Source organism: Bemisia tabaci, chromosome 2 (assembly GCF_918797505.1).
Source record: "Bemisia tabaci chromosome 2, PGI_BMITA_v3".
NCBI lineage: Eukaryota > Metazoa > Arthropoda > Insecta > Hemiptera > Aleyrodidae > Bemisia > Bemisia tabaci.
In genome coordinates this window covers 15,610,740-15,638,503 of record NC_092794.1, presented here as the reverse complement: position 1 = coordinate 15,638,503, position 27,764 = coordinate 15,610,740, and the positions used below count along the sequence as shown (strand labels likewise).

Here is a 27,764-nt window from a genome sequence, read left to right as displayed (position 1 = left end):
ATCTTTGATTGTCAAATGAGCTTTCTCCCTCACCTTTTTTTTTTTCGTTTTCAATCTGCAATTAGTGGCGTGGCGTGCTTTGCGATATACCGATCGATCTGTCATCTAAACCAATGGAATAGGGTCGATAAACAGGGTGTTCGCAACGAACACCTTAACAATCGATTCTTTATCCTAACTTCAAATGGGAAAATATCGATCATCGATCATTCACGTCTCTCACCTAATGAATTGCGAGACATCATAAATACATGGTAAAATGTTTACTTCTGCGTCGAAATGCTATGGATTTTGCCTTTCTATTGATTGAAGGCACACGGCTCAGGGAAATGTATTGCAATAAATTGCATAAAATTGAAATAAGTTACGATTTGTCTTTGATCTGCATATTGCCTGTCTCTTTGACACATGGAACTCACTTCATTGATTGTTTAAAATCGGCATTTATTGACCAAATGATGTCAGAGTATAGTAACTTCATGGTTAAAAATCCATATTTTATTGCACTTCCATATCGATAATAATCGATTCTTTACCCTGGCTTCAAATGGGGAATATCGATAGTGGATCGCATTCACGCCTCGTCATTATCCGCAATGAGATTGGAACATTAGAACGCCGTTTCGCGACAGGCGCATCAGCCGCACTTTCGGCTTTGATCGGCGCGGAAACTTCCTAACGAAGGGATCATAGGAGCCAGAAACGCGATGCTCTGCTAAATTAACCGCAACCTCGCCCGTAGATCTGCATACTGTGCAACACTTAACTCGGGGCTCAGCCGTGGCGTCGAGTGTGGAGCTTTTCATCTCTCGGCGCAACTTGGAATAACCCGGTGGAGCTTTAAAAATTCACGCCAAGGCTTTTTATTAAAAAATGATCCTCGGCTCGGCGTCAATGTCCCGCTGAAATGAACGTATCCGTGCTAAAAGGAACTATGTGCATAGGGTCTACGTGAGACATAGTTCCTTTTAGCATTAATACGTCCAAATATCCAGCGAGCAGCGCCGTTTTCTGACGGAGGCAAAACTGACACGTTAGGCGCACGGAGGTTACGCTAATTGCAATTTCGCCTTCAATTTTTCAGGTAGGCCAGATAACATCCCCCGGGCAGAAGTAGTGTATAGGGGGAGTACGCGGGTATGTCAGTAATTTTGAGGTTAAGGGCCGTGCAAGTATTACGTAAGGCACTTGAAGGGGGCATGCAGGGGGTCCGCGCTTGTCTTACGGAGCCTTACGAAGGGAGGAGAGAGGTCAAGCCGAGTCTTGTGTAAGCTTTCCGCTGTAAAAAAAGACTATTTGTTTTAAAATTTGTTCTGTTACTATTTCAGGAAAGAAGTCCCCGATTCTCTTCGGAAAACACCCCTCAAAAGTCTCCGATTTAGGTTCTTTATAATTGGTAAACACCTTGACAATTTTTTAATTATTTGCTTCTTTTTTTGCCGATTTCCATCGAAATACCTTTACGAAAGCCTTAACTTTATTCCAGCTATTTTATCATGCTTTCTCCGTTTTCTCTGGAAAAATGGGCCAATCTCACGTAATTCAAAAGGAGGGGGTCAGAGATTTCTTACGGGAGGGAGGGTCAAAAAGTCGGCAAAAATGCCTTACGAAATACTTGAACGGCCCCTCAGGCCATGAAATTTTTAGGGCCCAAAACGGCTGTCAATTTATGAATTCAAATCATTCAGAGCGATTTATTAATGCGGTAATTCAAAATCTCCGCTTCTAGTATATTTTCTCGAAGAGAAACAAGCCAATTTCATAGCTTGTGTTTACAGAATATTCGACTGATAGAGAGGAAAAGTCGAGGAAGCTTTCAAAAAATTACGTCAACAGAAAAAATACAATATGAGTAGAAGTGTTGCAAAAGGAGACACGTGGTCTCGCATACTTCAGCTATCGATATGTAATGTTATTTCCTTTTTTAACACCTTTTAAGCTGTGACAATATCTATTCAGATCTATACAGACGTTCACAATCGTCGGTGGGCAATGTTGCGCAGGATGGACCATCATTATGATTTCTTCTTTCTCTATCTAGAAGTGACAGACTCCTTTCACTATGTGTCGGTAGCGTCCTTTTTTCCCGCCAGAAATTCTTAAAAAATGTGAACTTCGAATGAACCTCCTCGTCATCAGATCTGAAATGCAAAAAAATATGATTATTACCCTCTGCTTTGTGCTTCAACCTAGTTCAGTGCATCGGAAAGTGTTGCTTTAATAGTCGAACCTTAAACTTGTAGATTTTACATACAGTTCGGGCCACATCTTCGTCCTTTGAATTCATTCTAGACAGCAGATAAAGGTGACCCAACAATTGTTCCCTGACATTTTCGTCTTTTTCCCTGACATTTCCAGGTTTTCCGTGATTTTTTAAAATTCCCTGATATTTCTCGGTTTTCCCGGTATTCTCTGACTGTGGTAACCCTGAGTTCTTACCGTGTCTGGAGTCCCTTCATAGAGAGAGTTGTGACAACGCGGCTCATGGATGTCACAAACGGGAATAAAGATTACACAAATCGGACGTTTTTTGTAATCTTTGACCAACCCATTCTCGAATTCCTGTCTCTGTTCCCTCTCTCATTCCATTCGTTCCTTGCCGTACCCCCAATTCTCCGGTTTATTCCAGTTTATAATCGTCGCAATTTTAGGATATGTAATATTTATTCCGGTTTGTGACATTGTGGAGGCCTAAAATACGGAAACCGATCAGAAATGGATTCGCATTGTCTTTACTCTCAGCATGAAAGGCCTCTAATCGTGCACTGAAAAAATGATCGGTAGTAGGGAAAAAATGGGGACACTGAGGGCACATGAGCATACGCTGTTACCATTTTGTGAAGATTCGCGAAGCGAATCTTCACAAAATGGTAACAGCGTATGCTCATTTGCCCTCAGTGTCCCCTTTTTCATTTTTTTTTTTTTTTTTTTTTTTTTTTTTTTTTTTTATTAGGCGAAGGAAAGTTTTTAAAACCTATCCTCTCTACTGTCTATTAGAGAGGGGTGTGTGGGATTCTCCATGGAATAATGTGAATGGCATACCCACTAAAACCTCCGCCGCTCTAGCCATTTAAGATGACATAGAACTACTCTATAATTCGATATACATTTTTTTTTTTTTTTTTTTCGCTATGAATATCAATGTGCAAAAAAATCTTTACAGCCTATTGTTTATGAGTTGTACATTTTCAAAAGAATATTTTAGACCTTTCACTACCTATTGACTCCAATTTAATGGGCTCAGCGTGTTGGGTCTGCACAATTTAATGTTCTGTAGTTCCTCCATAACCTATCGACATCAAATTAATGAGCTCAGCATGTTGGACTTTTCGAACATTAGATGATAAGTACCTTTCACAACCTATCGACACCAATTTAATGGGCTCAGCGTGTAGGGTTATATCATTCAATCATAATAGCGAGTCCTTCACAACCTATTGACACCAAATTAATGGGCTCAGCGTGTTGGAAAAAAGAAAAAAAATGTACAGACGCATGATTGATATCGTTGTTTTTTTTCATAAGTAATTCTTCATTACCTATCGATATCAACTTGATAAGCTCATCATTTTCGATTTTTTGCATACAGACATAAGCATTTCAAAAATATATATCGAATATTGACTTTTTTTTTTTTATACTTTCGGTTTAAGTTCTGTAATAATATGTGCGGGTATTCGTTGAAAGTTTTGGAGTATAGAAAAATCTAACTTACTCCTGAATTTACTTATCTGACTAATGCTCAATTTTTGAAAACGTGAAACCAATTTAAAATTTATAAGATCTGAAAACTCTTCCAAGAATTGATCATCGGCAATATCTTGATACCTACAAATTTCATCCCAATTATTTCTAACGCTATGTAGATGATTCCGAATGAAATCCAAACTTACATTATTATACTCTAAAACTTTAGACCAATCTAAATGTTGGCTATGATCATGCATAAAATCTTCACTTAAGCGTGTTTCAGAAATATCATCCCAGTGAAGAAAGGGGCTTAATTCCTCTACAAGTTGCCATGGTAATTCTGAATATCTATCTGTTAATTCTAATTTCCTAATTATATCTACACGTAAAGCCATTAGATCACCCCAACGAATATATTTACCTAATTGATTCAAATCCATTTTTTTTTTCACGAACACACTAAAAACTCTATAGTTTATTACTGAACTCCACTTTAGAACAGTTATAACTGAACTGCAGAATTTCAGAAAATACCTCCTTTATATAACATTTTCTGATTTTATCCATTCATTATATTTACTATCAAACCCTAAATATTTAACATAGTTGTAGCCAGGTTTACTTTTTATGATCTTTTCAATTAGATAGATATCTGGGTACTTAGTTTTTTTTATTTCTTCCTTATAAAATTTTCCTAGAATTTTCTCTCCATATATGTCTCGAAGAGAAAAAGTAACAGGCCTCGTTGGCTCTATTTTATCAATAATAAAAATTTCCGGCGTCCAGTTAAAATAATATGATTTATCGAAAATTCCTCTCTGCTTTGAAATTCTGACAGGATCTCCAACTTTTATTTTAATTTTTGTTTTTGGTGGAAGTGGTCTTTTTCTTAATCTTCTTAGAATTTTAGCCTCATTTTTTTCATTTACTTTATTTGGAGCTATACCGATTGTTCTATGAACTCGATTATTATACTTATCTACAATATCTGATAAAATGTCCAACCACCTATGACTACCTTGAACTGACATAGCTTTAAAAAGCCATGATTTTATAGTTCTATTCAACCGCTCTACTATACTTGCTTTCAAAGCTGAAAAGCTTGTGTAATGAATAACATTATATTGCTTTAATAATTTTGATACATGAGCATTTTTAAAATCTGTGCCCATATCACTCTGCAGATATTTAAACGGAGTTTCAATTTTTTTCAAAATTTTACTTAAAGCTTCAGCAACTGCAACACCTGATTTATTTTTCATAGGTTCTAAAAATGCTTTTTTACTAAAACAATTTATGACTACTAAAATATAATTAAAATTATCATTTTCTTTTGCATACTCACGTAATTCAATCAAATCTGCCTGATAAAGGTCATTTAATCCTTTTAAAACAACATATCTGCGTTCAAAATTTTTACGTGCTGGAGCATGCAGTTCATGAACTACTGCTTCTTTAATTGACTCACCGCTATTTTGTATTCTGGGAACAGATCTACCCATGATATAGTCTGATCATTCAAATCTAAAGCAAAAATATATCGTTCGTTATCTAAACTTGATACGATTGTGTTAAAACGATACCACCGAAAAACTTTAGCAAGATGAAATAATTCTTTTCTTTGTTCATCCCTAACTGTGTTTTGCACTTTTTCAAAATCAACGTTATTATGTAAATGTGTTTCTAATTCCTTTTTCACGTTATTAACTAGGTTGCTTATACTTTGAATTTCATTTGTTAAAGAGTTCAATTTTTCACTCTGTACTCTTTTTATTTGCTCAAATAATACTTGAATTTCTTTCCGGATTGTTTGCTTATGCTCGTGAGTAACTTTCGCGTGAAGCGCTTGACCGAATTTATCTATAGAATCACTCATCATTCAATCACACCTTCCTCTTTAAGCTCTTGTTCTATGGAGTTTATCTCAATTTCAACGCCTGAATGTCCTGCTTTTTGTGCTGTTCTCAGGAGAAATAATCGCTCAACTAACTCATTTATATCATTCCAGCGTATATAATCTACTTTTTTATTAGTGACTGGTAGGAAGCCAGAGCCTGTTGCAGAAAAAATCTTTTGGATTATACTCCGATATTTTAAACCTGAACTACTAGCAATTGGTTTATCTTTGTCATACTTTTGTAAATGGGCGTTTGATGCAAGTAAAATTTCTTTATATGCATTTAAGTCTTCTTTAGTGTAAATATGTGGGTTTGGCAGCTTTTTGAATAATAATTCAAACAATCCTGGGGTCCCACTGAAAATGCGATCTTTTATATGAATGTCATCATTTTTATCAAAATCAATTTCAACGTTCCCAATGCGCCAAGTATTTTCATTAGCATCAATGCGAACTCCAAACTTGGTATCGAACTTGCCATCTTTATCCCTCCATAAATTTGTTAAATATTCATTGGAAACTGGCCCAATGTGTTCAGAATACTTTCTCCAGTTTTCTGAAATGCTATTTTGCAAATTATCCTCTCCACTGTGAGACCAAATTAAATTTTTCTTAACAGAATCCATAGGAGTACTTAATTTTTGATTATGACTTTCTCTTTCTTGATATTTATTTACTCCAAAATTTTCAAGTAATTTTACCTCTTCCTTTTTGTTGACTTGTTTTGAAATAATTGGTTTTTCAGAGTTGTGATCTGAAGTTTTAGTCAAGTCCACCAACGTTTGCAGCGGTTTCACTAAAGGTTCAAAATATTTTCTGGATTCATTTTCCTTCACTATCCAATCTTTCCTTAAAAGTTTATATTTTTTACGGATTGAATCGGCTGCTTTAATTATTTCTTCTTTTACGTCCATTTTTCTCTACAAACTGATAAACGAATCTAAGCCTTTTCGATACTTACCACTATTCACCGAGCAGTCTTTATTTATAGACAAAAATCCAAATGGTTCTATCCAGCATTCTTTACAAAGTTTTTTAAAACTTTCAAAAGTTAAATCTGTACTAGCACAGTCATTATATGCATGTCTTAAATTCATATCATCGATTTGAAAAAGACAAATTAGATTAGCGTTGTCCCTTATTAACTGTTTTTTTATTTTGCTATAAGTTTGTGCAAGAAAAAAACAGTCTATATTTGAATGCCTACCCATAGAGTAAATCTCCTGAATAGCCGCCTGAGGTAAATTAATTACATCATCAAAAATACAGATTGAATGATTCTCAACATCTTCAGTGTCTAATATTCTATCATGGAAGTGGTAAAAGTGAACATCAGGAACGCGATCAAGAACTTTTTTTAAAAACTGATATTTAGGTTGATTAAACGATTTTGAAAAAAGATAAATATTTTTAAACTTGACACCATTTTTATCTGTAAGTAAAGTAAGGAGAAGAGAAGTTTTACCACAATTTGAAGGTCCTACAATCAATGCTCTCAAATGATTTCCTAACAGGATACTATGTTTGGGTACTTCAGACTTTATTTGATCAAAAGGAAAACTTTGAATCGGTAACTTAATCTTTTGCTTTTTTAATTTCATTGTAAAATTTGCATTGTACCTGTCAATGGTGTATACTCACACACATAATCTCTAATCAGAATACAATTTGCTGAGGTATCTGCTTCAATATCTGCTCCACATTCAAATTCAATGCGAATGCTACACGCGCCACTTCTTAAGTTTTCATTTTGATGACTACAATCTATTATATACAAAGGAGATTTTTTAAATTGCTCATACGATAACTGAGGATCATTGTAAGACTCGGAAAAATGTGGTTGAAGATTGCAATACATATCATAAAACTCATTATATTTTGATGTCACGTTTTGATCTAAATCTTCGTGGGGAAAAACTTCATTATTCAAAATAAGTTTTACATTTTTTAGATTACAATGATCATATTCACTACTGCTTTTCAGTGGGTTATCATTTCTATTAGTCTGAAAGAAGAAAATTACGTAACGCGGTTTTTCTGTCATATTAGAAGTCTTAATATTCCAAGTTTGCTTTGAACTAGTCATTAATTGTGGATTCTGATAAAGCTCCCATCCTCTGAAAATTATTTTTAAGGGTTGATCTTTTTCTATTAACTTTAGAAATTTTAATCTTTCCACATCACTAACGCTAACAAAAGGTAATTTCCAAACACATTTAGTCAAATTTATTTTGCATTCTTCAGTTTCTGAAGACAATACTGCATCATTATCATTCCTAGCTCTTGTTAACAATACTTCAACTCGGGGATTAATTAAAACTTGTCTACAATCAAAACCTGTCGCAAAAATTACTGAAAAAGGGATTAACGCCGTAAAATTTCCTTTGGAATCCATAATTGCTTTACTGTTTTTCCACCCCATAGATTCTAATCTTGTTGCATCACCAGTACTAAAAATTGTGTAAATTTTAGGAATGCATATTAAACCAGGTTTATTGATAAGTTCTATTGTTTTATTATTTATTTTTAATTCTGCCTTATCGAACATATGTAAAATTCCACCACTCACCAAATCAGTTTTTTTAGGTTTTTCTGTGCCATCTTTATTTGTTAACCTTCCCTCAACGATTATATGACTATCATGTAAATAAATTAACGAATCATTTTGATTCATTGAAAAATGAATGACGTCATTGTGTGATAGTGCTAATGGATTATTCGGATGAATCGTTTGTTTTTCCTTTCTGAATATTGTATCGTCGAATTTGGGAGTGTCTAAAACTTGAAGCATTTCCATTTTTAACTTTATAGCCTAAACTTTTTAATATCAACTCACTTTGCTGCGTCAATTTAGGCGAATTTTCAATACAACTAAATTTTGTGTTGGATGAACACTCTCTTATATATCTTTTAAAATTATAACCCATGCTTCAAATGTAAATGAACAGTAATGGTTTCACCTCTAAAATTAAGGAGATTTCCGTTTTGATCAAGTAATTTAACAGATAAAGTATCAATCAATCTAGATTGAACGGGCAAATAAATAATTGTACTTGGAACTTGTGTAATACGAAAACCTGCTGGTTGTCTGATTGCAAAAGTGTGTAAAGTATGGAATTCCTTCCCATTCAAATAAGCACCAGTAACTAAATTACATTCTACTAATATTGTAGTAACTGTTGTGATATTTATAGGTAAATCAGAAATGTGTAATGTGTTTGGTGGCAACTCTTTTTTACTAAACCCCAATACAGATCCTAAAGAATGCGGCACGTTAAAATCAAGTCCATAAACACTTTTCAACTCACATTTGAGGGTTGAATGATTTGCTTTTAATGTAATTTTGTCAACACCTCCAAATAAATTTTGTAACTCTGACTCTAACGTACTAATTTCATAAGCTCCAGTAGGAAGAGAGATAAGTTTCCCATTGCATTTTAATTGATTATTTTTCTTTGCTTCAATATTCGGAATTGAATTATACGTATCTAAGCTTATAAGACCAATTGAATAATCAAGTGTAGGATTTAGCTCTATTGGAGGAAAAAAATTACATGATAATATCGATTTTTTTCCTGTCAATGTAAATGTTGACGACATTTTAAACCACACTCCTTGACTAAAAATTTAAGACATAAATGACCACAAATATAACTATCGAAAGTTTGATACGTGTCACTATTATATAGGACTGGTACTTTTGAAAAGTATTTCAGAATTTCGATTGGTGGTTGTAGGGCAAATGAATCAAAATAAAGTACTTTATTTTCCGTCCGATAATACGCTACCCAGTGTGATCCTGATTGTTGAGACTTTTGCAAATTAACGATTGCACTTTCATTCTGTCTAGGGCTCTTAAGCTCATCAATCATGAAAACACCCCGAAAGTGTCGAATTCCGATTTTTCGTGCATAATATTCTAATTCATAATTATTTAATGCACGTTTGGGTAGCTGTTTTATAAGTTTTTTGCTTCTTCATATGGGTTATAAGGTCTTAAGTACAAACCGAAGCCTTTCTTGAAGGGAGCAATCACTAAATTTTTATTCACTTCTTTTACTCCTCCACCCTTCCGGGCATTTTTTATGTTTTCTATAGTTTGTAAAATAGACTTAGCGTCATTGGCAATTGCTCCAACGCTAGAAAGACCCGCTAATATTGGCACCAAGTACTGTAAAATACCGCCCGATTTTGGTATTGGAATAATTCTAGGACCATGTTTTTTACCACCTTTAAAATTTTTACCTGCCTTTAAAGCAATTTTAATTGCTTTAGAAATGTCTCTCTCCTTTGTTTTTTTTAATGTAGATCTAATTTTACTAAGAATGTGGGGAAATCCAGTACCTGCACACATCCTTTTCCCTTTATTTTTTTCCATTTTTTTTCTTCCTTGCTTTTTTTCAGTTTTTCCCATCCCACCACCCATAGCAACTTTAGCTTTCATTAAATTTGTAACCAAGTAAGCAGTAAGTCGCTCCTCTAAAGGAGTATCTTTAGCAGTCACTCTTTCCCAAGCTTTATCTATTAAAATTTTATCTGCTTTTCTCCGTACCTCCGGGTCTTCGCTATTGTGAAAAACCAAGTCGTGGTCTTTGCAAAATAAGTCGAGGGAATTTTTAGGGGGTTTTCCTTCTCTTAAATTCTTTTCAACATCAGTTCCTGGTCCGCACCATGTGTAGGTTGGTAGCGTCAAATCTATGCCTTTTTCACCTAGAAAGTCAATTGCAGAATTTATAAATCCCTTACCTTTAAATTTCTTCTTTAGGCGGTACATATATACTCGTTATCGTGAATAAAAAAATTGAAAGCAGTTGGAATACATGTATTATTCATTTATGCATTTATGAATAGCAACTAAGATTAACAATTGAATTATATATATATATATATATCTCCGCGCCATCAATGGGCTGCTTCGCGGCCCTATTTTTACCTCCTATCAGTGTTAGTTTCATTTTTCCCCTCAAAAATTACAATATGAGGTATACTTTGTAGAATGAAATAATTTTTGGTTTTGATGAATAATGAGAAAACTTTATTTTGAAGTCAAGAGGAAGCGTCTTGGAATGACTCCTTCATGAAATATTGCAGTAAAACAACGATAAATGATAATCAGGTAGCAAGTAAATTCAATAGAAGTCGGGGCATGAACCCACACCTTAATCCAGGTGGACGCTACTGAAGTCTTGACGTCTTAGTCGACTCGGCCACCGCTCTACCTAGCCGCAAAAATCATGAAAATCGGCCTGGTAGATCGCTGGAACTAAGCGTTACCAGTTACGCAAAATTAGGAGGTCTCGGAGCTTATAGTATAGATATCCCCTACAAGCTGAAAAAGGCATCTCAAATTGGGTAATCATTGATCCGAATTTTCAACACTGCTGGTCAACGTTAAAAGCATTGATTATCCACTTTTCGATGGTGAAAGTGCAGAAGTGCGTATCTCAACTTTTGACAGTTTTGACGAATCCGCCAAAAATAGGTTTAAAACACTAATTGCAGAAATGCGTATCTCGTGATAAAGTGTCAATTCTTAGTGCCGAAAACGCGAATCTCGGCATTTCGGCCGTATTTTCTAACAGCGCGAGAAATTATTCAAAATATTGATGAAGTCTGAAAAAGCATCTTATTCTTGCTAAAAAAAATCCAGCGTGAAATTCTCGCCGCACTCTGAGTGAATAGATCAGAGCGTGAATATCACCAACAACGGACGAATTAGGTTAGCTCCATCAAATAGCGTGATTTCAGTAGCATCCAATATGAGCGTTGAATGACTAAGTGGTAACGCACTTGTCTATCACCGCTGCGATTCGAGTTGACAACATGGCAGGATCGCGTCAGTGATCACTCGCTGAATCTATAATTACCTGTAATTTAATCTTCAGCGCATATTATTAATGCAGCAGTGGGTGCATCTCATAACTATGAACGTTACGCCTTTTCTCAAGCGCTTACATTGTGAGTTGCAATGCAAATAGTTACGTCCACTCTTGCAATCCTCCTGAATTTTTTCATGTAAAATGCACGATGCGCCCCTCAAACCCCCAATTCATATCTACTATCGGTAGAATTTACCATTCCTTCATGCTGTATTTCACACAACGTCAATTCACAGTTAATTCTGCCAGAAGAAAGGTAAACTTTACTATATACTGGTACAGGTAACCATTCCTCTGGCAGAATCGACTTGAAGATTGGTAGAATGTACGAATCATTCCTTCACGCTGTGTGAAATATAGCGTGAAGGAATGTTAAATTCTACCAATCTTTTTTTCAGTGTGTTAAGTGGTATATTGCGGTTACCTACACCAAAGTTCAAGTTCAAAGCAACTACTCTTACCGTTCTGTATGAACCAGGCCGGAGTTTCTTTTCTTGCCCGCTCCTCCTTCTTGTGGGGAGAGAACCAGGAGCTTTCGGAAGAGCTTTGTCTCACTCTCTCGCGTCCGAAGTCGCCGTGTTCTTGCGGTTTTCCGTCGCCGAAGATGACGGATGTAGCAAGGAAGTAGGAGAAGGACCAAAAAGCAGAGCACGATGCCTACTGCAGCATCTCTGGAGAGTGAGAACTTGGCGAATCGGCCCGAGAAATGAGCACATTTCTCCAGCTCCCGCAAGAACCAATCAGGAGCCGCCGATCGCATTCGAAGCATTGCTCCATCAGTTTTTGTCGTCAGCGATGCGTTCAGATTTCCCCTATTCCAGAGTCTATCTCTGGAATCTTCCCAATGCGTCATCGCTAAAACAATACAAATATCGTTATTGACAGTGTTCGAAAATCACCTTTGAGTTTTAGGAGCCATGTGGCGCATCAAGCTCGATTTTTAGGGGCTATTGAAGATTTTTTTAGGGGCCAAGATTGACTTTTTGCCCATTTATCACGGCGCATTTAGTGAAAAGTTAAACGCAAGATGTTTTAGTCATAGAGCTAGTAGTAACTTGGGGGAAATCTCGAAAATTCATCAAAGAGAAAAATTAAGATTTTGTTTTTAGGGGGAAGGGGCAATTTTTAGGGGCCACGTTGACGCAGAGCCTTCATTTTGTAGGTACTATGACCGATTTCTGAGGCGCATTTGTCGCGTTGGCGCTTGTGATTTTCGAACACTATAGTTATTGAAAACGAGGATTAGCTTAATCGCGTTTCATGTTGCCTAAAATTTACTTTCCGAATTTTTTTTTGAGGGGGGCGGCTGTAGCTCCGACAGGGGGCTTTTTTGGAGAAAAAACTTTATTCAACAAAAAAGTCTTATTTTGACCCATAGAACGCGCTCGTGCAGGCTGGCCGTTTAACCCTAGATCATCCTTCATACTTCCAGTTAGCGTTTAAGTCTTAACTCACGTGTTGTGTTCGAAGAAGGCAGCTGAATTTCACCGGAATCTGAAAATCAATGCAGAAAAGCGCACATTAATACTAAAAAAATTTGTGCCATTGTGCCCATACTGTATGGAAGTGAGGGTTGATAATGCTTGAAAATTCGTTTGAGAAATATCCCCCTAATATCGTCGCCTACCTGACATAAGGGCGTAACTACACTCTGCTATGAACCCTGTCTTCCACACCTTTCAATGCTTTTCCGGGCTCATCTCAATTTGTAGTTTCGCCCTTATGTCAGCAAAGCGACGATATAGTGCGATTCCCCGGTTTTTCTTATTTACTACGATAATAATTGCAAAGCTCACCTCACTCTACGTCCACAAGAACTCAAGATTCGCAACCGCCGAACCAGTTTACAATTTGGCTTATAAAGACCATTTTTTGCATCTAATATCGCAAGGAAAGATGAAATGAAGATAGAGAAAGAGGGAACGAACCCCCCCCCCCCCACCGCCACACTTTACAAATCAGTTTTCATGCTGAAAAGTTTTTCATGGTCAACGGCGAGACGAGTCGAACAAAAATTGTGAATATAAACGCCAGGTGCTAATTATTACACGTTTTAAAGTAGCTATGCCGAAAAAATTGTTCGCAACTTTGAATACGCTAAAAGACGAAACTTGCTTTTCAAACACCGTAGCAAAGTGCCCTTCTAATTATAGTAGACGCTCGAGTTCGGTTCAGATTGCGTAAAAGAAGGATGAAGAAGAAGAAGAATGAAGTTGGACAGAATAATTGCGCGGTGATTAATTCTGAGTGTCAGTTTTAAGCGGAACTCGCTAAAGGGGTTGTTAATTGACCGATTGTCACTTCAAATCGCGCCACATAGCTCTGAGAGAGAATTTATCTTTGTCGTTTAAAAAACCATCAAGATCTTACCTACTAATCTCGCGGTCTCAATTATCCTTGCGACTCCCTTGAAGCCTGGATACCATTTTGTTCCTCGTAAATGCGGCAAAACCTGAGCAGAAATAGGAAACAAATATCGTTACCTTCCGGCCAAGGTATCACAAGCGCCATGCCACATTTCAAAATTGCCGCCGCCATTTTATTTTATAAGCCTTAGATAGACGATCGAATTCCCGAACCAATTCCGATCAAAGTAGCATCAAAGTGTCGTGAGTCATCAGTCTTAAACTCATTGATTTGCTTCATTTTAAAATGTAAACTTGGCAGAAATGTTTCCTGTGGCAGGAATTGATGAATGGTGGCACTCCGTTCTGATCTTACTTTGAACAAAACAGTGCGGCCCGTCAAAATTTGATGGTAGATGGTGACCACCAGTCATCAGCATGTCTACTTTGATCGGAATTGGTTCGGAATTTGATCGTCTATCCAGGGCTATATAGAGAAATTGTTGGTTGAATCTGTTGGAGAATTTCACCGAATTTCATCGGAGCACAAAGAAAATTCAGTGAAATTTTCGGACAGCTTCTATTAAAAAATATCTTAGCAAGGAGTTGATGTCAGTAGTTTTCGTTGCGCCAATCATATTCTACGTGAAATTCTGGTATCAGTGTGCCTAAATTCATACCTTGTTTAATGGTCCATTCAATTTAAAAAAAGCTACTATAGAAAACTTTCTTAACTTTCTCGGAAAAAATATCTTACCGGGAGAAACGAGGCCATGTTGAAATGCTCATATTCATACGGCCTCAAAACGTAACCAGGGCCGTTTTGGCCCATTTAATCGATGCCGCGATTATTCTAACGTGAGTTCACAGTGCGGTTGGCGTTAAACGCATATCAGCGCCCGCAAGACTTTAGGAATACTTCACGCATTGCGCCAAACAGTGCGGTCGGCGTAAGACGCATGTACTAGCGCCTACAAGACTGCATGAATACTTCCCGCATTGCGCCAAACGCAGTGCAGTCGATCCGATGGCGAAGATGATTCCACCGCGTTTCCTTCCCTGGCTCGCGCGACGCTGAAGCGGCCGCTAAACCAGGACCACGTCCAGGATTCTTGACTTTCTGCTCCGGTTTTTACCATAGTTAAAGAGAAAATGCGGACCCTCATTGTAACGATTCAGAAACTCGTATGATATCTAATTTTTTTGGGGCCACATAAACAGAAAATAGAGCGATTGGAATTATCGCGTCGGAATTTTTGATACTTTTTGAGATCATTCAGGAAGAGTTGAGGAAACTTTTCATAAAAACTGTGTGTATCTCTTTGAAATCATTGATTAAAGATAAAGCATAAACGCTGTGTATAACATTGCAATCACAGATAATACGCTTTCTTTCGCACGCACTTATCGGCTTTTGAATCCACTTATCCCACTATCTTAAATAACTTTAACATGGTTGTTCTTCGATTTTTTACGTGTAGTCTTCTTTTCAGTGGTTGGCTGCTGCGTAACGACCACAGTTCTGAATAAATTTCAAGCCATGAAGTTGGCTTGCTTCCCTCTAAAAAATAAAATGAGAGCGAAAATGTTGAAACATCGCAATGGAGCTACGCGGTGTCGCTTTTCGGCCATGGATATGTCGCAGGCAAATAGTGAAATCAGGCATTTTGTCAAATGCCTAGGCAGATAGTTAAATTTTGACGGTCTACAAAATTTTGTGAATTTATGGCGAAGAGCTCACGATTTTTCAATATTTGTAGAAAACTAACTCATCAAACCTACGAATTCTTTTTGTCTCTTCCTCTTTAATTGCTTCTCCTTTTTTAAATGTTGAAATTCCAAAAATTCTGTATTTTACGACATGCTGAAAATTTCAAGATCAGTGTCTCTTCAGAGATTAAAATTGTTAAAACTACTATTGTGTGTGCAATTTTATACTGAGAATTTTTTGTTGTAGGAGCAATGGATTATTTTGTTTGAAATTAGGAAAAAAATCACAATTTCAATGTAAGTTAGAATATTTGACTATTTGCCTAGGCATTTGATAAAATGCCTGATTTTACTATTGCCTGCGATATATATACTCCATTGGCGTAGCTAGGAATTTGTAAGGGGGGGGGGATGTAAAATTGTGATAGAAACATTAACTCAACCCTGCATTATTCAAAAATTTGGGGGTAAATTTACATTATTTTGTGTACGTCTCAGATAATATTCTATGTCTGCCCTCCAAAAGTAAAAAAAGGCACAATTAACGAGGCTAAGGATGAAAGGGGGGGCAGATCCCCTGGACCCCTCCCTTGTCTACGCCCTTGATACCACCATCTTGCCGAATAAAATCGACGTGAGAATTGGTCAAGGGAGTAGAATAAAGTAGCGCGAAAGGCATCGAGCCGGGAACGAAAGTGATGAAATGAACTCACCGATTTAAAAATCCAAGAACTAACGTTAGCGTTGAAAGATGCCACATCCTTGGGCCGATAGGAACGGGCCAAGCAGCCGAGACCTAGTTCGTAATATCGGAGCAACACGTTCGACGTGTTTCCATTTCCAAGACTGAATAAACTCCTAAAACGAAAAGGGAGGGCAATTGAATTGGGATGGTTCTCGTCGTCTAGGTACGGCATAGGAATAGGTAATAAGTCTGCAGTCCCACCTGCAAACACAGATTTAAAATCAACACTTCATTCGCCCCTTTTCTGTTTTTCCCTTCATATGGATGCCGGCGCCTCGAAGCACGGTTGCAAGATCGCACACTGAACAAAAAAGTTACCGACTATATAGACATACCGTTCGTTCTGGGCTTAGGAGCCGAAATTTCCGGGTGCTGAAGCCGTAGCTTCGATTGCTTCGGGTGCTACTCCCGGAACTTTCGGCCTCTGAGCCCGGAACGCGGACGGTATGTCTATATAGCCCGCAAATACGGTTTCCGTGGCCGGAGTTTTTTTTTTCGGTGTGCTCAACATTGCCGAGGAAGAACGCTTGGGTTCAGAGAGTTCCCGAAAACGCCGACTGTTCGCCACGATCTAGCGTTTTTGCCTCACAACCATATTTCTGATTTGCCTCTCGGTCAAATGAATGATTTTATACCAACATGCATAATATCACAGTAATTGTGAAGTGTACGATTTACCCTACTTTTTAACGTAATGAGCGAGAAAAAAAAGTAATTTTTTTTTAAATGGAGCTTTTGCATGTGTGGGAGATTTGCGGTTTAAGTAATTTTTCTTTTGCGAAATTTCGCGAGAAACACGATGGTGCCCCTGCTTTTCTCTGAAACCAACTCCAAAGCTCAGAAAAAGCTCTCAAAATCCACGCCGTAATGGAGGAGATATCCCACGCTATCCTGAGAGTCCACCTCTATATCAAGACAAACCCTCTATGCAAAGATAGGGAGTAAATGCATTAACAAGGTTGCCACTTTTTGGGGTACTCCAAAACTGGAAAAACTGCAACCCTGCTAATATATTTGCTCCCTGTCTTTGCATAGAGAATCTGTCTTGATATAGAGGTGAACTCACAGGACAGCGTGAGATATCCTCACCATTACGGCCTCAACTTCGAGAGCTTTTTTTGAGCTCTGCAGTTTGTTCCAGAGAAAACCAGTGGCACCATAGCGTTTTTCACCAAATTTGACATAGGAATTTCTACTTAAATCGCAAATTCCTGACCTATACAAGAGCTTTATCACCTCACGGCCAAAGATTTGCCTCACGTTTGCTGCAATTCTAGGATTGCGAAATCGGGCATTTTCGCACGGCTCTGGCAATAACGCCGCATAAGCCTATGGAAGTTGCCAAACTTCCTTTTATAAAACACGTATTCTCTAGGAAATTAATGAATGTTTTTCTTTCGATTTTGCAAATCATTTTATCCGTAATTCGATCTGAAGTGTCTGAAAAATTTCCAAACAACTATTTTATCGGGGAAAATTTGGCAACATTCGAATATTTCAGCGGCGATTCTCTATAACGTGGCGGTATTGACGTCTCCCGTAGTCTATAAGAACCATCCATGTCAACCTATAACATCGCTCCATACTCCTTATGTCTTTTTGTCTATCGCTTTGTCTATCAGGCTGCTGCGGCCTGATTGTTGATTTTGATAGACAAAGCTATAGACAAAGAAGACACAAGGGATGTGAAGAAATCCTATTGGTGGAAGCGGGTGGTTGCAATGGACAAATAGACTAACTAACGGCAACCTACGAGCGACCATATAGCTAATCCATCATTTTCTCCTTCAGTCTATAGGAACCACCCGTTTAAACCAATAGGTTCGCTTCATACTCTCTATGCCATCTTTGTCCATAGATTCGTCTATCAATTTCAATAATCAACCCTCTGGTTTCTTTTACTCGACTCACCGTCGACGTTGGCACCGGGTCTAAGAACCAACTCCCGCGGCAGGTACTCCCTATGCCATCTTTGTCTACAGATTTGTCTATCAATTTCAATAATCAACCCTCTGGTTCCTTTTACTCGACTCACCGTCGACGTTGGCACCGGGTCTAAGAACCAACTCCCGCGGCAGGTACTCCCTATGCCATCTTTGTCTACAGATTTGTCTATCAATTTCAATAATCAACCCTCTGGTTCCTTTTACTCGACTCACCGTCGACGTTGGCACCGGGTCTAAGAACCAACTCCCGGCAGGTACTCTCTATGCCATCTTTGTCTATGGATTTGTCTATCAATTTCAATACTCAACCCTCTGGTTCCTTTTACTCGACTCACCGTCGACTTTGGCTCCGGGTCTAAGAACCAATTCCCGGCAGGGATCCTGTCTTAGCGGGAAGCGCAGTTCGAGAGGCCGAACGGGGACTGTTCCGGGGACGATGGGAGAGGGGATGGGTGTTCGCCAGTCGCGACCGCTCGTGGCCAGGTACTCTTTGACGGTGTCAAACAAATCGTGCATGTTGCGGGCCTCCTCGTACTCCACGTCGCCGGTGTAGTAGCCCGCGTTCGTCGCAGGGATCCCTAAGAAGTTGAGGTGGCCCCCGATGGAGTCTGCGAAGGCCGACACGATGAGTTTCCGCCGTTGCCCACCGTCGCCGTCGTCAGTTTCGAGCGAGTCCACTGCTTCCAGTAACAGCTTGTAGTAGTCGAAGAGCTTCGTTACGTTTTCAGGCATCTGAGGAGTGACAAATGGAATTTTTAGAAAGATAGAATTTTTTTATTGATGCATACAGCCTATAGTAACAAGCTCTGGCACAAGTCAAATTTACAATTTATCAAACAACAATTATTTATTTATTTACAACAATTTATACAAAATGAATTGATCAGGTTCTTCGAAAAATTCTTTTAGACTATAATAGGCCTTATTTTTAGTTTTATTTTCAATTGATTGAGGAATATGTTGACGGAACTTTCCCTGTACATCAATTTCCCTGTATTGACAGCGGTAAACTAATGAATGAATGGAGAATTTGCATGCAAATTTTTTGTCGCTTCGTCTGAAAGTGCTCAAACAGCTGATTTCACTGTATTTTTTGTAATTTTTTTCTGATATGGGGAATAGTATAAAAATAAATTTAAAATTGAGAAAATGCACCGCCTAGTGACTTCGGAATTTTTCGATTTTCGTGCTTGAAATTTTCCGCAGAAAGTGAGAAAAAATGAGAAATCATGTCTCTTATCAAATACAATTTTCAACAATATATTTCGAAATACCTAAAAGTTCGCACAAAAGTCATGGAATTTCAATTTAAGTGAGGAAAGGAATTAAGAGGAATATAAGAAAAGATAAGGCATTTTGAATTAAGAATCAGCGATAACTGTGAATAATGAGAGATAATAGTGAACACATTGGAATTGATGGAAATTTGTTCGGTCACGTGACCCTATGGTAGAAACGCAAAATACTCACTTTTGTAGGTATCAGTTCTTGCATTTCTCGGCGAATCGCAAGGAGAATGACGTCATCTGCATTCCAACAAATTTTAGACACATCAGAATCTTTGAATAAAACTGTATTTACATTAACGGTATTCGGTCGAAGATAAAAGGGGCTCTTGGTTGAAGAGATGACGACTGGATTATTAATTGACACGTTTGTATCCAGTGTTATCGCGCGCGAGCAAAGAATCAGAATTATCACTAACACGAATTTGCTCATTAAGAGCGACTATGATCATATTTGTTGTTGGCTTTAAAGGTCTGGATCGCACTAAATCGGGAACGAGAATTATTGTAGGTTTAAAATACTGCGTTTCCAAGGTAATTGGTTTTCAGAGAAAACAGAATTTTAAAATGGTCTGCTGCTCTTTTCACTATTTCTTCAGTACTTAAATAGGACCGCGTTGAGTAGAAAGGAACCAATCGACATCAGTCATGTCACATTTAATTGGACAGTTTAATTTTTTATGTAGAACTAGAAACGGTGGTGCGTATTTTTTTTATTTGCAAATTTCAGTGAATTTTTGCATAGCACGAAGCAAATTCCTCAAAATTTTCAAAGGAATCCGCACAAACGTTCTCTTGTAAAAAAATTAAATGGCTCAGTTAAATTTGGCAATAGCTAATGTGGCTTGCTTTCTTTTTGCTCAACGCGGTCCTGTTAATCTAAGATTTTAAACGGGTCGATCGATACAGTTTTTACAGCTTTTCTTGCATTGTTTCATTTCTGGCGCGCAGGTCTTTTGGAGAATGGTCGTTTGAATTCGGCAACATCTGATTTGGTTAGGCTGATTCCGAATAAGTCCGTTCAAATCATCCTCTAAAAACACGCTCTAAATATTTCGGCCCCATGCTTCGCTTCAAAATGAGCAATTCCGAGGAGCATGGACGATAACGCCTATGGATACAACTATTCGTGCTTGATGGATGTCCGCGTTGCATATCTAAAAACTGTAGGCGCTACGGCTATGCAAATGCGCAGCGTGCTGGCTGCTGCGTGCAGCCACTCGGTGGCTCATACTGCCGTGCTAAGGAAAAACGCCGTAGGAGCCATCAGGCGTTGTCAAATTTCTCTCGAAAATTCATGAATTTTTAGGAAACCTTATGAATATTTCGCTCCCAAATACTCAGAGGATTTCATGCGTTATTTGATCTAAAAAAGTCTGAACTTTTTAAGGTTATACAGGGTGTCTAGCATCAGGAGATTCCCGATTCTATCAGGACTTAATCCCGATTTCATCTGCAAGATTTGAAGAAAAATCGGTCGTAAAATCAGGATTTGAGAAAAGTCGGCCGTCCACTTAATTTCTGTAAATAATCCGCTATCCGTCCGTTAATTTTTCTCCGCAAAAAGTCAGGATTTGATCAGGATTTGGAAAAATATGAAATTAGGATTCAGCGGTCAAAAATCAGGAAAAATCAGGATTTCATCAGGATTTCCCAAAATGAAAAAAATAGACACCCTGTTATAAAATCCATTCACAAAAAGGAAACAAAACAAAATAACGAGGTATGAAGTTTAGAATATTTTTCGTCAGGTAGCATTTTCCCCCGCAGACGAAATAAGAGCTAAAATTACAAACCATCGCACCAGAATTTTGTGAGGGATGCAGCCCTGTGAGTAAAAGGGTAGCATCCAGGAGCCAGAAAGAGGAAACGAAAGCGCCGTTTAAAAGGAATAAAAGGCACGGGAGGTAGAATGAAAACTCAACACGGACGAACTTTTTACAACCTTTTCGACGTCAAATTATTGTGAAACGGCTATAATTTATCCAAAACAGCGCTTCCAAAGAGGAAACAGAGCTCCTAATTGTTGCGCTCGAATCAGAGGAGGAATAAGCGTTATTTTTTCGACGTTTCCCATAACGTCTTCCGGACGTCCTTCCTACCCTCCTGGTCTCCGCCCGGCGGATCATTTCCGGGCTCCTTTATTTTCATGACGCTCTTTTTGTTTTGGCCTCGACTTTTGCACCTTGACGACTTTGCCAAGGATTATTGCTGCAGTTCCCCATTGTTGCCACCTGCGCTCAGAAAAAAAGGGAAAGACAACTTTTGGGGGTACCCCTCCAGCCGAAGATGTACCTTGTGGTAATTCCGGCGTGTCTCGGGAAGTTAACTCTTGACTACTTTATTACTATTAACTAATTACCAATTTGTACTTAGGAATAACTATGTATGTATAATCTCTTGTTATCTATTGAAGAAATAATTTTTCTTGACCAAAAAAAAAAAAAAAAAAAAAAATTGGGGTAAAATAGTCAATCCATACACCTGAAGAATACTTCGTCTGACTTCAAAAACTTTTTCCGCCCTTTAAATAATTGTAACGAAAGGTAGCTCGTCATTAAGGGACTTCAAAAAACATTTTGTTCTTCAAATGATTAGAGAAAAAGTGAGTTGGTCATCGAGGAGAAATTTTCACCTTCTTTAGTTAATAAAACTGTACTATTTGGGAATAGAGAATTTGCAGGTGTCTAAAATTTGATGAATTTCGTGCTTAAGTGGAAAATACTGAGTGAACGGAACACGCGGATACCTTTGGTTCGTGAATCGAACAATTATTGGAGAAGATATGACACGATGATCTAATCTGATAAAATACGTGTGTTTAAAGGGGAAATCTCGCCGGTGCATTTTCTCACTTATAAATCTATTTTTACACCATTTCCCATATCAGAAAAAAATTATAAAAAATTCTGTGAAATCAGCTCTTTAAGCACTTTCAGATGTAGCACTAAAAATTTGCATGCAAATTCTCCATTGTATGCTTACGCCCCTTCAGTAAAAAGTACGAGGATTTTTTGAGAAATCTGACACTGGGATTTGCAGAGGTCTGCGCCAAGGAGCCCCCCTACGCGCAGCATTGTTCCCCCGATGAACGCGTTTGCGTCCCCTTTTATAGCTTTTGCTTGATTAAATCTTTAGACGCAAATGATCTTGTAAAATTAGCCAATTGCCCGGTAAACGATCATATTTATGTTCACACCCGTTTTTGTCCTGGGCGCTTCTTAATTATTTCTCGAACTACACGACGCGACGTTTTCACCCTCGCCTTCTTATCCGCGCCCCACCCTATACCATTAACTCAGAGACACCGTCTGTTTTGACCGCGGTATTTGGGGTACTCAAAACCCTTGCTAAGATTGTCAAATTTACTAGGGATACTCTCGTATTTTCCCAACTATTCAACAATATTTTGTGAGTTTCGGTTGTTTTTATATTTGTATCCCTATTATGGAGGGTTTCTACAAGTCTGGAATTTCCGGACTTTCCGGAAATACTACTGGTTTTTGTAAGGGCGGTCCGGAAGTACTGAAAAAGTGCGGAAAATCCACAAGAAGGTCCGGAATTTTTGTCATTTTTGTCATTTGTGTCGCAATTTGAGCGATAAATTCAAATTTCCGAAAGTTTGCGAATTTCATCAAATGGAGGTACTGAAAAAGTACTGAATTTTTCTTTTAAGAAGGTACTGAAATTCTTGGGAATGTACCAAAAAAGTACTGTTTAAGTAATAATTTTTGGGCAGTCTGTTTCAGTAGACACCCTGTGAAGACGTGTAAGCCGTGAGGCCTCAGGGTAATGTAAATAAAGCAACAAAAAATGGCAGCATAGTGGTTGTAAGAAATCTTCTTTTCTTTATTTTTATTTTTATACTTGCTGCTTCGCAAAGCATTTTTAAATCATCTAACAATAGCCTACATGTTCAGGACCTCTTACAGAAAATCTCACTTCTCTATGTGCTGTCGTCTTCGTGCTATGATTGTTGTGCCTACCCGCACTCACGCCGCATAGTGGATCGAATTAATGGAGGTCAGACAAATTTGGAAACTTTAAAAGCTTATAACTCCGTTAAATCAAAACGTTGAGATTTTAAAAGTGGCTCCATTTGTTTCCTCATGAAATGCTCCTCTAGAAGCACCCCTCAAATCCAAAATGAGACGAATTTCACATCAAAATTTGCAGTTTTAGCCAAACATTTCATGTCCGACCGCTTTGATTGACTTGATCCTCTGTGCGCGCCGGTCGGCGTGAACGCCTTCAGCGCTGCAAGACTGCAGAAATATCTCGCGCATTGCGCCAAACACAGTGCGATCGCTGGTCTGCACGTAACGCATATATTAGCGCCTACAAGAGTGCAAGAATACTGCACGCATTGCGCCTAACACGGCGCGGCGCGTCGCCGGTTGGCCCGAAAAGCATGTTAGCGCCCACAAGACTGCAGGAATACTTCACGCATTGCGCGTTCACTACAGTGCGCGCTTTAATCGTTGAAAATTCGTCATATCTCGATCGGACCTATATAGTGCGATCCACACCATTTCCGACCAGTGCGCACTCCGAGCCTGCAATCGTAGGATCGAGGGATTGTAGAGATTTTGCACCCGAGATTGGTATGTAAGTCTATTGAGTCATTGACGTTGGAGCTCGTCCGTCTTTTTCTGATCGACTATCGTTAAAACGAGAAACTCTGTTTAGGAAAAAGATTACTGCATTATTATTTTTTTCCCCTTCTTAATCGCATTCATCAATAATGCACGGATTGCAATCGGATAATGCATTGAATCTGTGAATTACTGATTTATGGGTTTAGTTGTGTATGTGTCGCAGGCAGTCAGCAATCGCCGGGCAGTTTGCAAGCTCCGTACCTGTCAATTCGTCAAATTGCAATTATAATAACATCGCTTTAGTAAAAGTCTCTTCAGCGAAGAAATTCAAGGCGCGACCTTAGCTCGGAACGCCTTCAAATCCAGAGATACTTTCCGCTTTGTCAAGGAGTTAGTTTAGTTGCTTAACCAAACCTAACCCAACGCAGATTGTAGATTACATTTCACGAACTCGCGAGTGTGCTAGCTGGTTCCATGCATCAAAGAAGAAAGGGATAACGTATGTTTGAATTCAAAGCATAATTATCACTACTTCCTATCTCGTTTTTTCTTGAAATTTTTTAATTCGTTGATTCAACACGAATAGATTGCAATTTGCCGACGATTGCTAATTGTCGGCGACATATGTAAATCAGCAGTGCTTTGACGCAAAAAGGAGATGTCGTCGACCTGTTTCCGTCTTTCCTTTTTGCCCAGCACTATTCAGCTCAAGTAGCACTGCACTGTACGGAGGAGGGAAATGGTTGAGATAAGCGAGATCATTTACCTCGCAAAATCAAAATTGTATTTTTCTTGGACCGAAAACATTTCAGATTTCCTAGCATTTACTTGAAAAATATATAAAACTCGTGGCAACGCAATGCGTCATAAGTACTTATTTAACCTGATTTATTGTTGATCTACTACAGAGTCCAATTAGTTCGGTTCATATTCTGAGAAAATCATTTCATTTTTCAAATCTCTTTAACTCAGTCAAAGAATCAACATGAATTATGGCGTGGCGCGATGCAGCGCGGCTAAGCGGAGACTCACCGTATACAGCAGCCGCCGTAGGGTTGTACCGCATAACGATCCAGCCATTGGCGGATCCAGCAAGTTGGCAACATTGCTTTTCTCCTATTAAACTTATGGAAATGTATCGATTCTTGGAGGGGCCAGGTACTCCGACAAGAATCGATTGTTTAACATAGGTTTAAACGGCGGGAATCCGGTGTTGCCAAATTGCTGGATCCGCCTCTGCGATCCACGGGCGGATCCCGTATAGTACAATTATAGGCACTAGGCCATTGGAAATTTTAGTACTTCCATCTCAGTTAGAACTCTGTTTTTCTTCAGAGTCGCCGTTTTTAAGATAATTGCAGATTTCGTGGGAAAAGCGCGATTTCAGGCAAAATTCGATTTTCTCAGCCGCAGAAAACTACCGCGATATCTCAGAAACCGGAAGTCACAAATTAATACATGTACAGTATTTCTGGAAGGATTTTTGCGCTCTTTATTGAAGGTGACATTTTTCCGTAGGATTGATTGTTTTTGAGATTTAAGGGAAAAGCTAGTTGCCAGCGGCGTATTTTGGCCTCCCACCCCCCTTTTCTCAAGATGACCGCCTTAGCGGACAGTCAATTCTGGTAAAATTTTGATATGTTGTTCTGGTGGTCAATTGCAACATGCTTCCGCAAAAAAACCCTCTATATACTGATTTTCCCAGATTGCCCTTTCTCAGAGCTAATTTGACTGAATTACACCTGACCAAACAGCCTCAAAAAGTGACTTCATTGGCGTTCCAATATATAGCGACTCTATTGTGCTCTATGCTGTAGCTGCATGGAGGATGTTATCCGGTTCACCTCTAAGATTTGAGGTGCTAAGCTAACCGTAAACTCCAAAGCTCCTGTCAATGAAGATGTTGCATGTGTGAGGAATTTGCGATTTGACTGTTCATTCCACTGGTTTTCTCTGAAATCAACTCCCAAGCTCATAAAAAGCTCTCAAGTAGAGGCCAAAATGGAGGGGATATTCCACGCTATCCTGATAGTCCACTTCTACATCAAGACAAACTCTCCATGCAAAGATAGGGAGCAAATACATTGACAGGGCTGCCACTTTATTTGGGGACTCAAAAATTGAAAACACGGCAACACTGCTAATGTATTTGCTCCCTATCTTTGAATGGTGAGTTTATTTTGATGTAGAGGTGGACTCTCAGGATAGCGTGGGATATCCCCTCCATTTTGGCTTCAACTCGAGAGCCTTTTTTGAGCTTGGGAGTTGATTTCAGAGAAAACCAGTAGCACCATCGTGTTTCTCACGAACTTTTACACATGAATGGAGAGTCAAATCGCAAATCCCTCACACATGCAACATCTCCATTCCGATTCCTCGATGTTTGAAACCGGAAACACCATATTTTATTCCCGCGCCATTTATGTCGGCGTCACTCGGCAACACAGCAAAACGAATCTGTGGAATCTCATTGAGCAAAGTATGTCGGAGCAGTGTGAGATCTGTCCGAGTCCCCCCCTCTCCCTCCCCATCCCCCGGTCCCGGACTTTGTCCATTGTGAGATCTCCATTTTAATCATCTCATCTGCGCAACGTCTCATTTGTATGATTGAAGCGCAAACTTTTCAAATTCAAAACCAAGAACAAAAACAAAACTTTTCATTCCGCGAAGTTGGCGCAGGACCGTACACGTGTGTGGAATGCAGTAAAAAATTAACCACGGGGCGCGGTTGCCAGATGAGGCGCAAAAATCGCACGTGTTTCCCCGATGATAAGCGTGTGCGGGGATACGAGCGGCAGTCTCGCCTCGTCGGGTTTTTTTTTACCTCGTACCAAACCTGAGTCTTAGCCGCCTTAATTCTTTGAAGCAATGAGCTGGAGCGAAAAAATAACACGGGTACCCCGCTGCCCGTAACTTCGTTTCGCGGCAGTCGTGTGGGGTCGCTGCGCTGCAATCGACTCTCACACACTCGGCCGGGGAGAAACAAATGAATCGCATTCTGAAGGTTTTATGGCACAACTGAGCAAATATAAATATTGAATCACTAAACTGCAGGAAAACCTGACCCTGTTTTCTTTTAAAAATATATTTTGCCAGAGGAAACATTTGTCAATATTATTTCAAAACCCCTCCCCTCGACTTGACAATCGGTTTTTTTTTTATGCCCTCCCTCCCTCCTTTTTTGCATATGCACCCACAAGTATACCCTTTGCCTAAATCTCTCATCTCTTTCCAATTTCGACCGGTTTTTTCAACGGGTGATATATCATTATTACTATAATCGCAGAAATTAATAATTTTAAGGATAGTGGTTATTTTTGGCAGCTTTCTAATATTCCAGCATCAGAACTTGATTCTGTGAGGGTATCTCCAAATCATGTAACGCTGAATTTACGAGTTTTTACACCGCTCATTTCCCTGTAATGACATTGCGATCCGTATTGGAAATGTTAAATCGTTTCATTGATACATTTCCAAAATATTTCTAAAACGTCGTGTGCCGTCCGGCTTTCGGTATGACTAAATTCACAGAGATGGCCTCTAAGACGCATACAAGTGATCACTAGAACCGTGGAAAGAAATGATCGGACAAAGGCCACATCGGGAAATAGCAGCACTCAACAGAAACGTGTGTGTAAACTAATGGGCCATATGTTTATTAACCCTCA

General features: G+C 38.7%; 3 protein-coding genes across 4 annotated transcripts in view; 1 reads left to right on the top strand and 2 right to left on the bottom strand.

The window, feature by feature from the left end:
• Positions 1 to 27,764, top strand: part of LOC109033638 (zwei Ig domain protein zig-8) — a 460,442-nt gene that overhangs the window by 15,532 nt on the left and 417,146 nt on the right. The window lies entirely within an intron of this gene.
• Positions 1,698 to 21,864, bottom strand: LOC109033632 (uncharacterized). Its single transcript, XM_019046336.2, has 7 exons — positions 19,683 to 21,864; positions 18,548 to 18,944; positions 16,235 to 16,467; positions 13,837 to 13,918; positions 12,922 to 12,960; positions 11,928 to 12,321; positions 1,698 to 2,141 (listed from the first exon to the last, which is right to left on the bottom strand). The coding sequence occupies exons 1-7, from the start codon at positions 19,929 to 19,931 to the stop codon at positions 1,952 to 1,954; spliced, it is 1,584 nt and encodes a 527-aa protein (XP_018901881.2). The 5' UTR covers positions 19,932 to 21,864; the 3' UTR covers positions 1,698 to 1,951.
• Positions 8,504 to 11,641, bottom strand: LOC140224003 (uncharacterized). The gene has a single exon (XM_072296750.1). It carries the CDS (start codon positions 9,185 to 9,187, stop codon positions 8,504 to 8,506), a length of 684 nt encoding a protein of 227 aa, XP_072152851.1. The 5' UTR covers positions 9,188 to 11,641.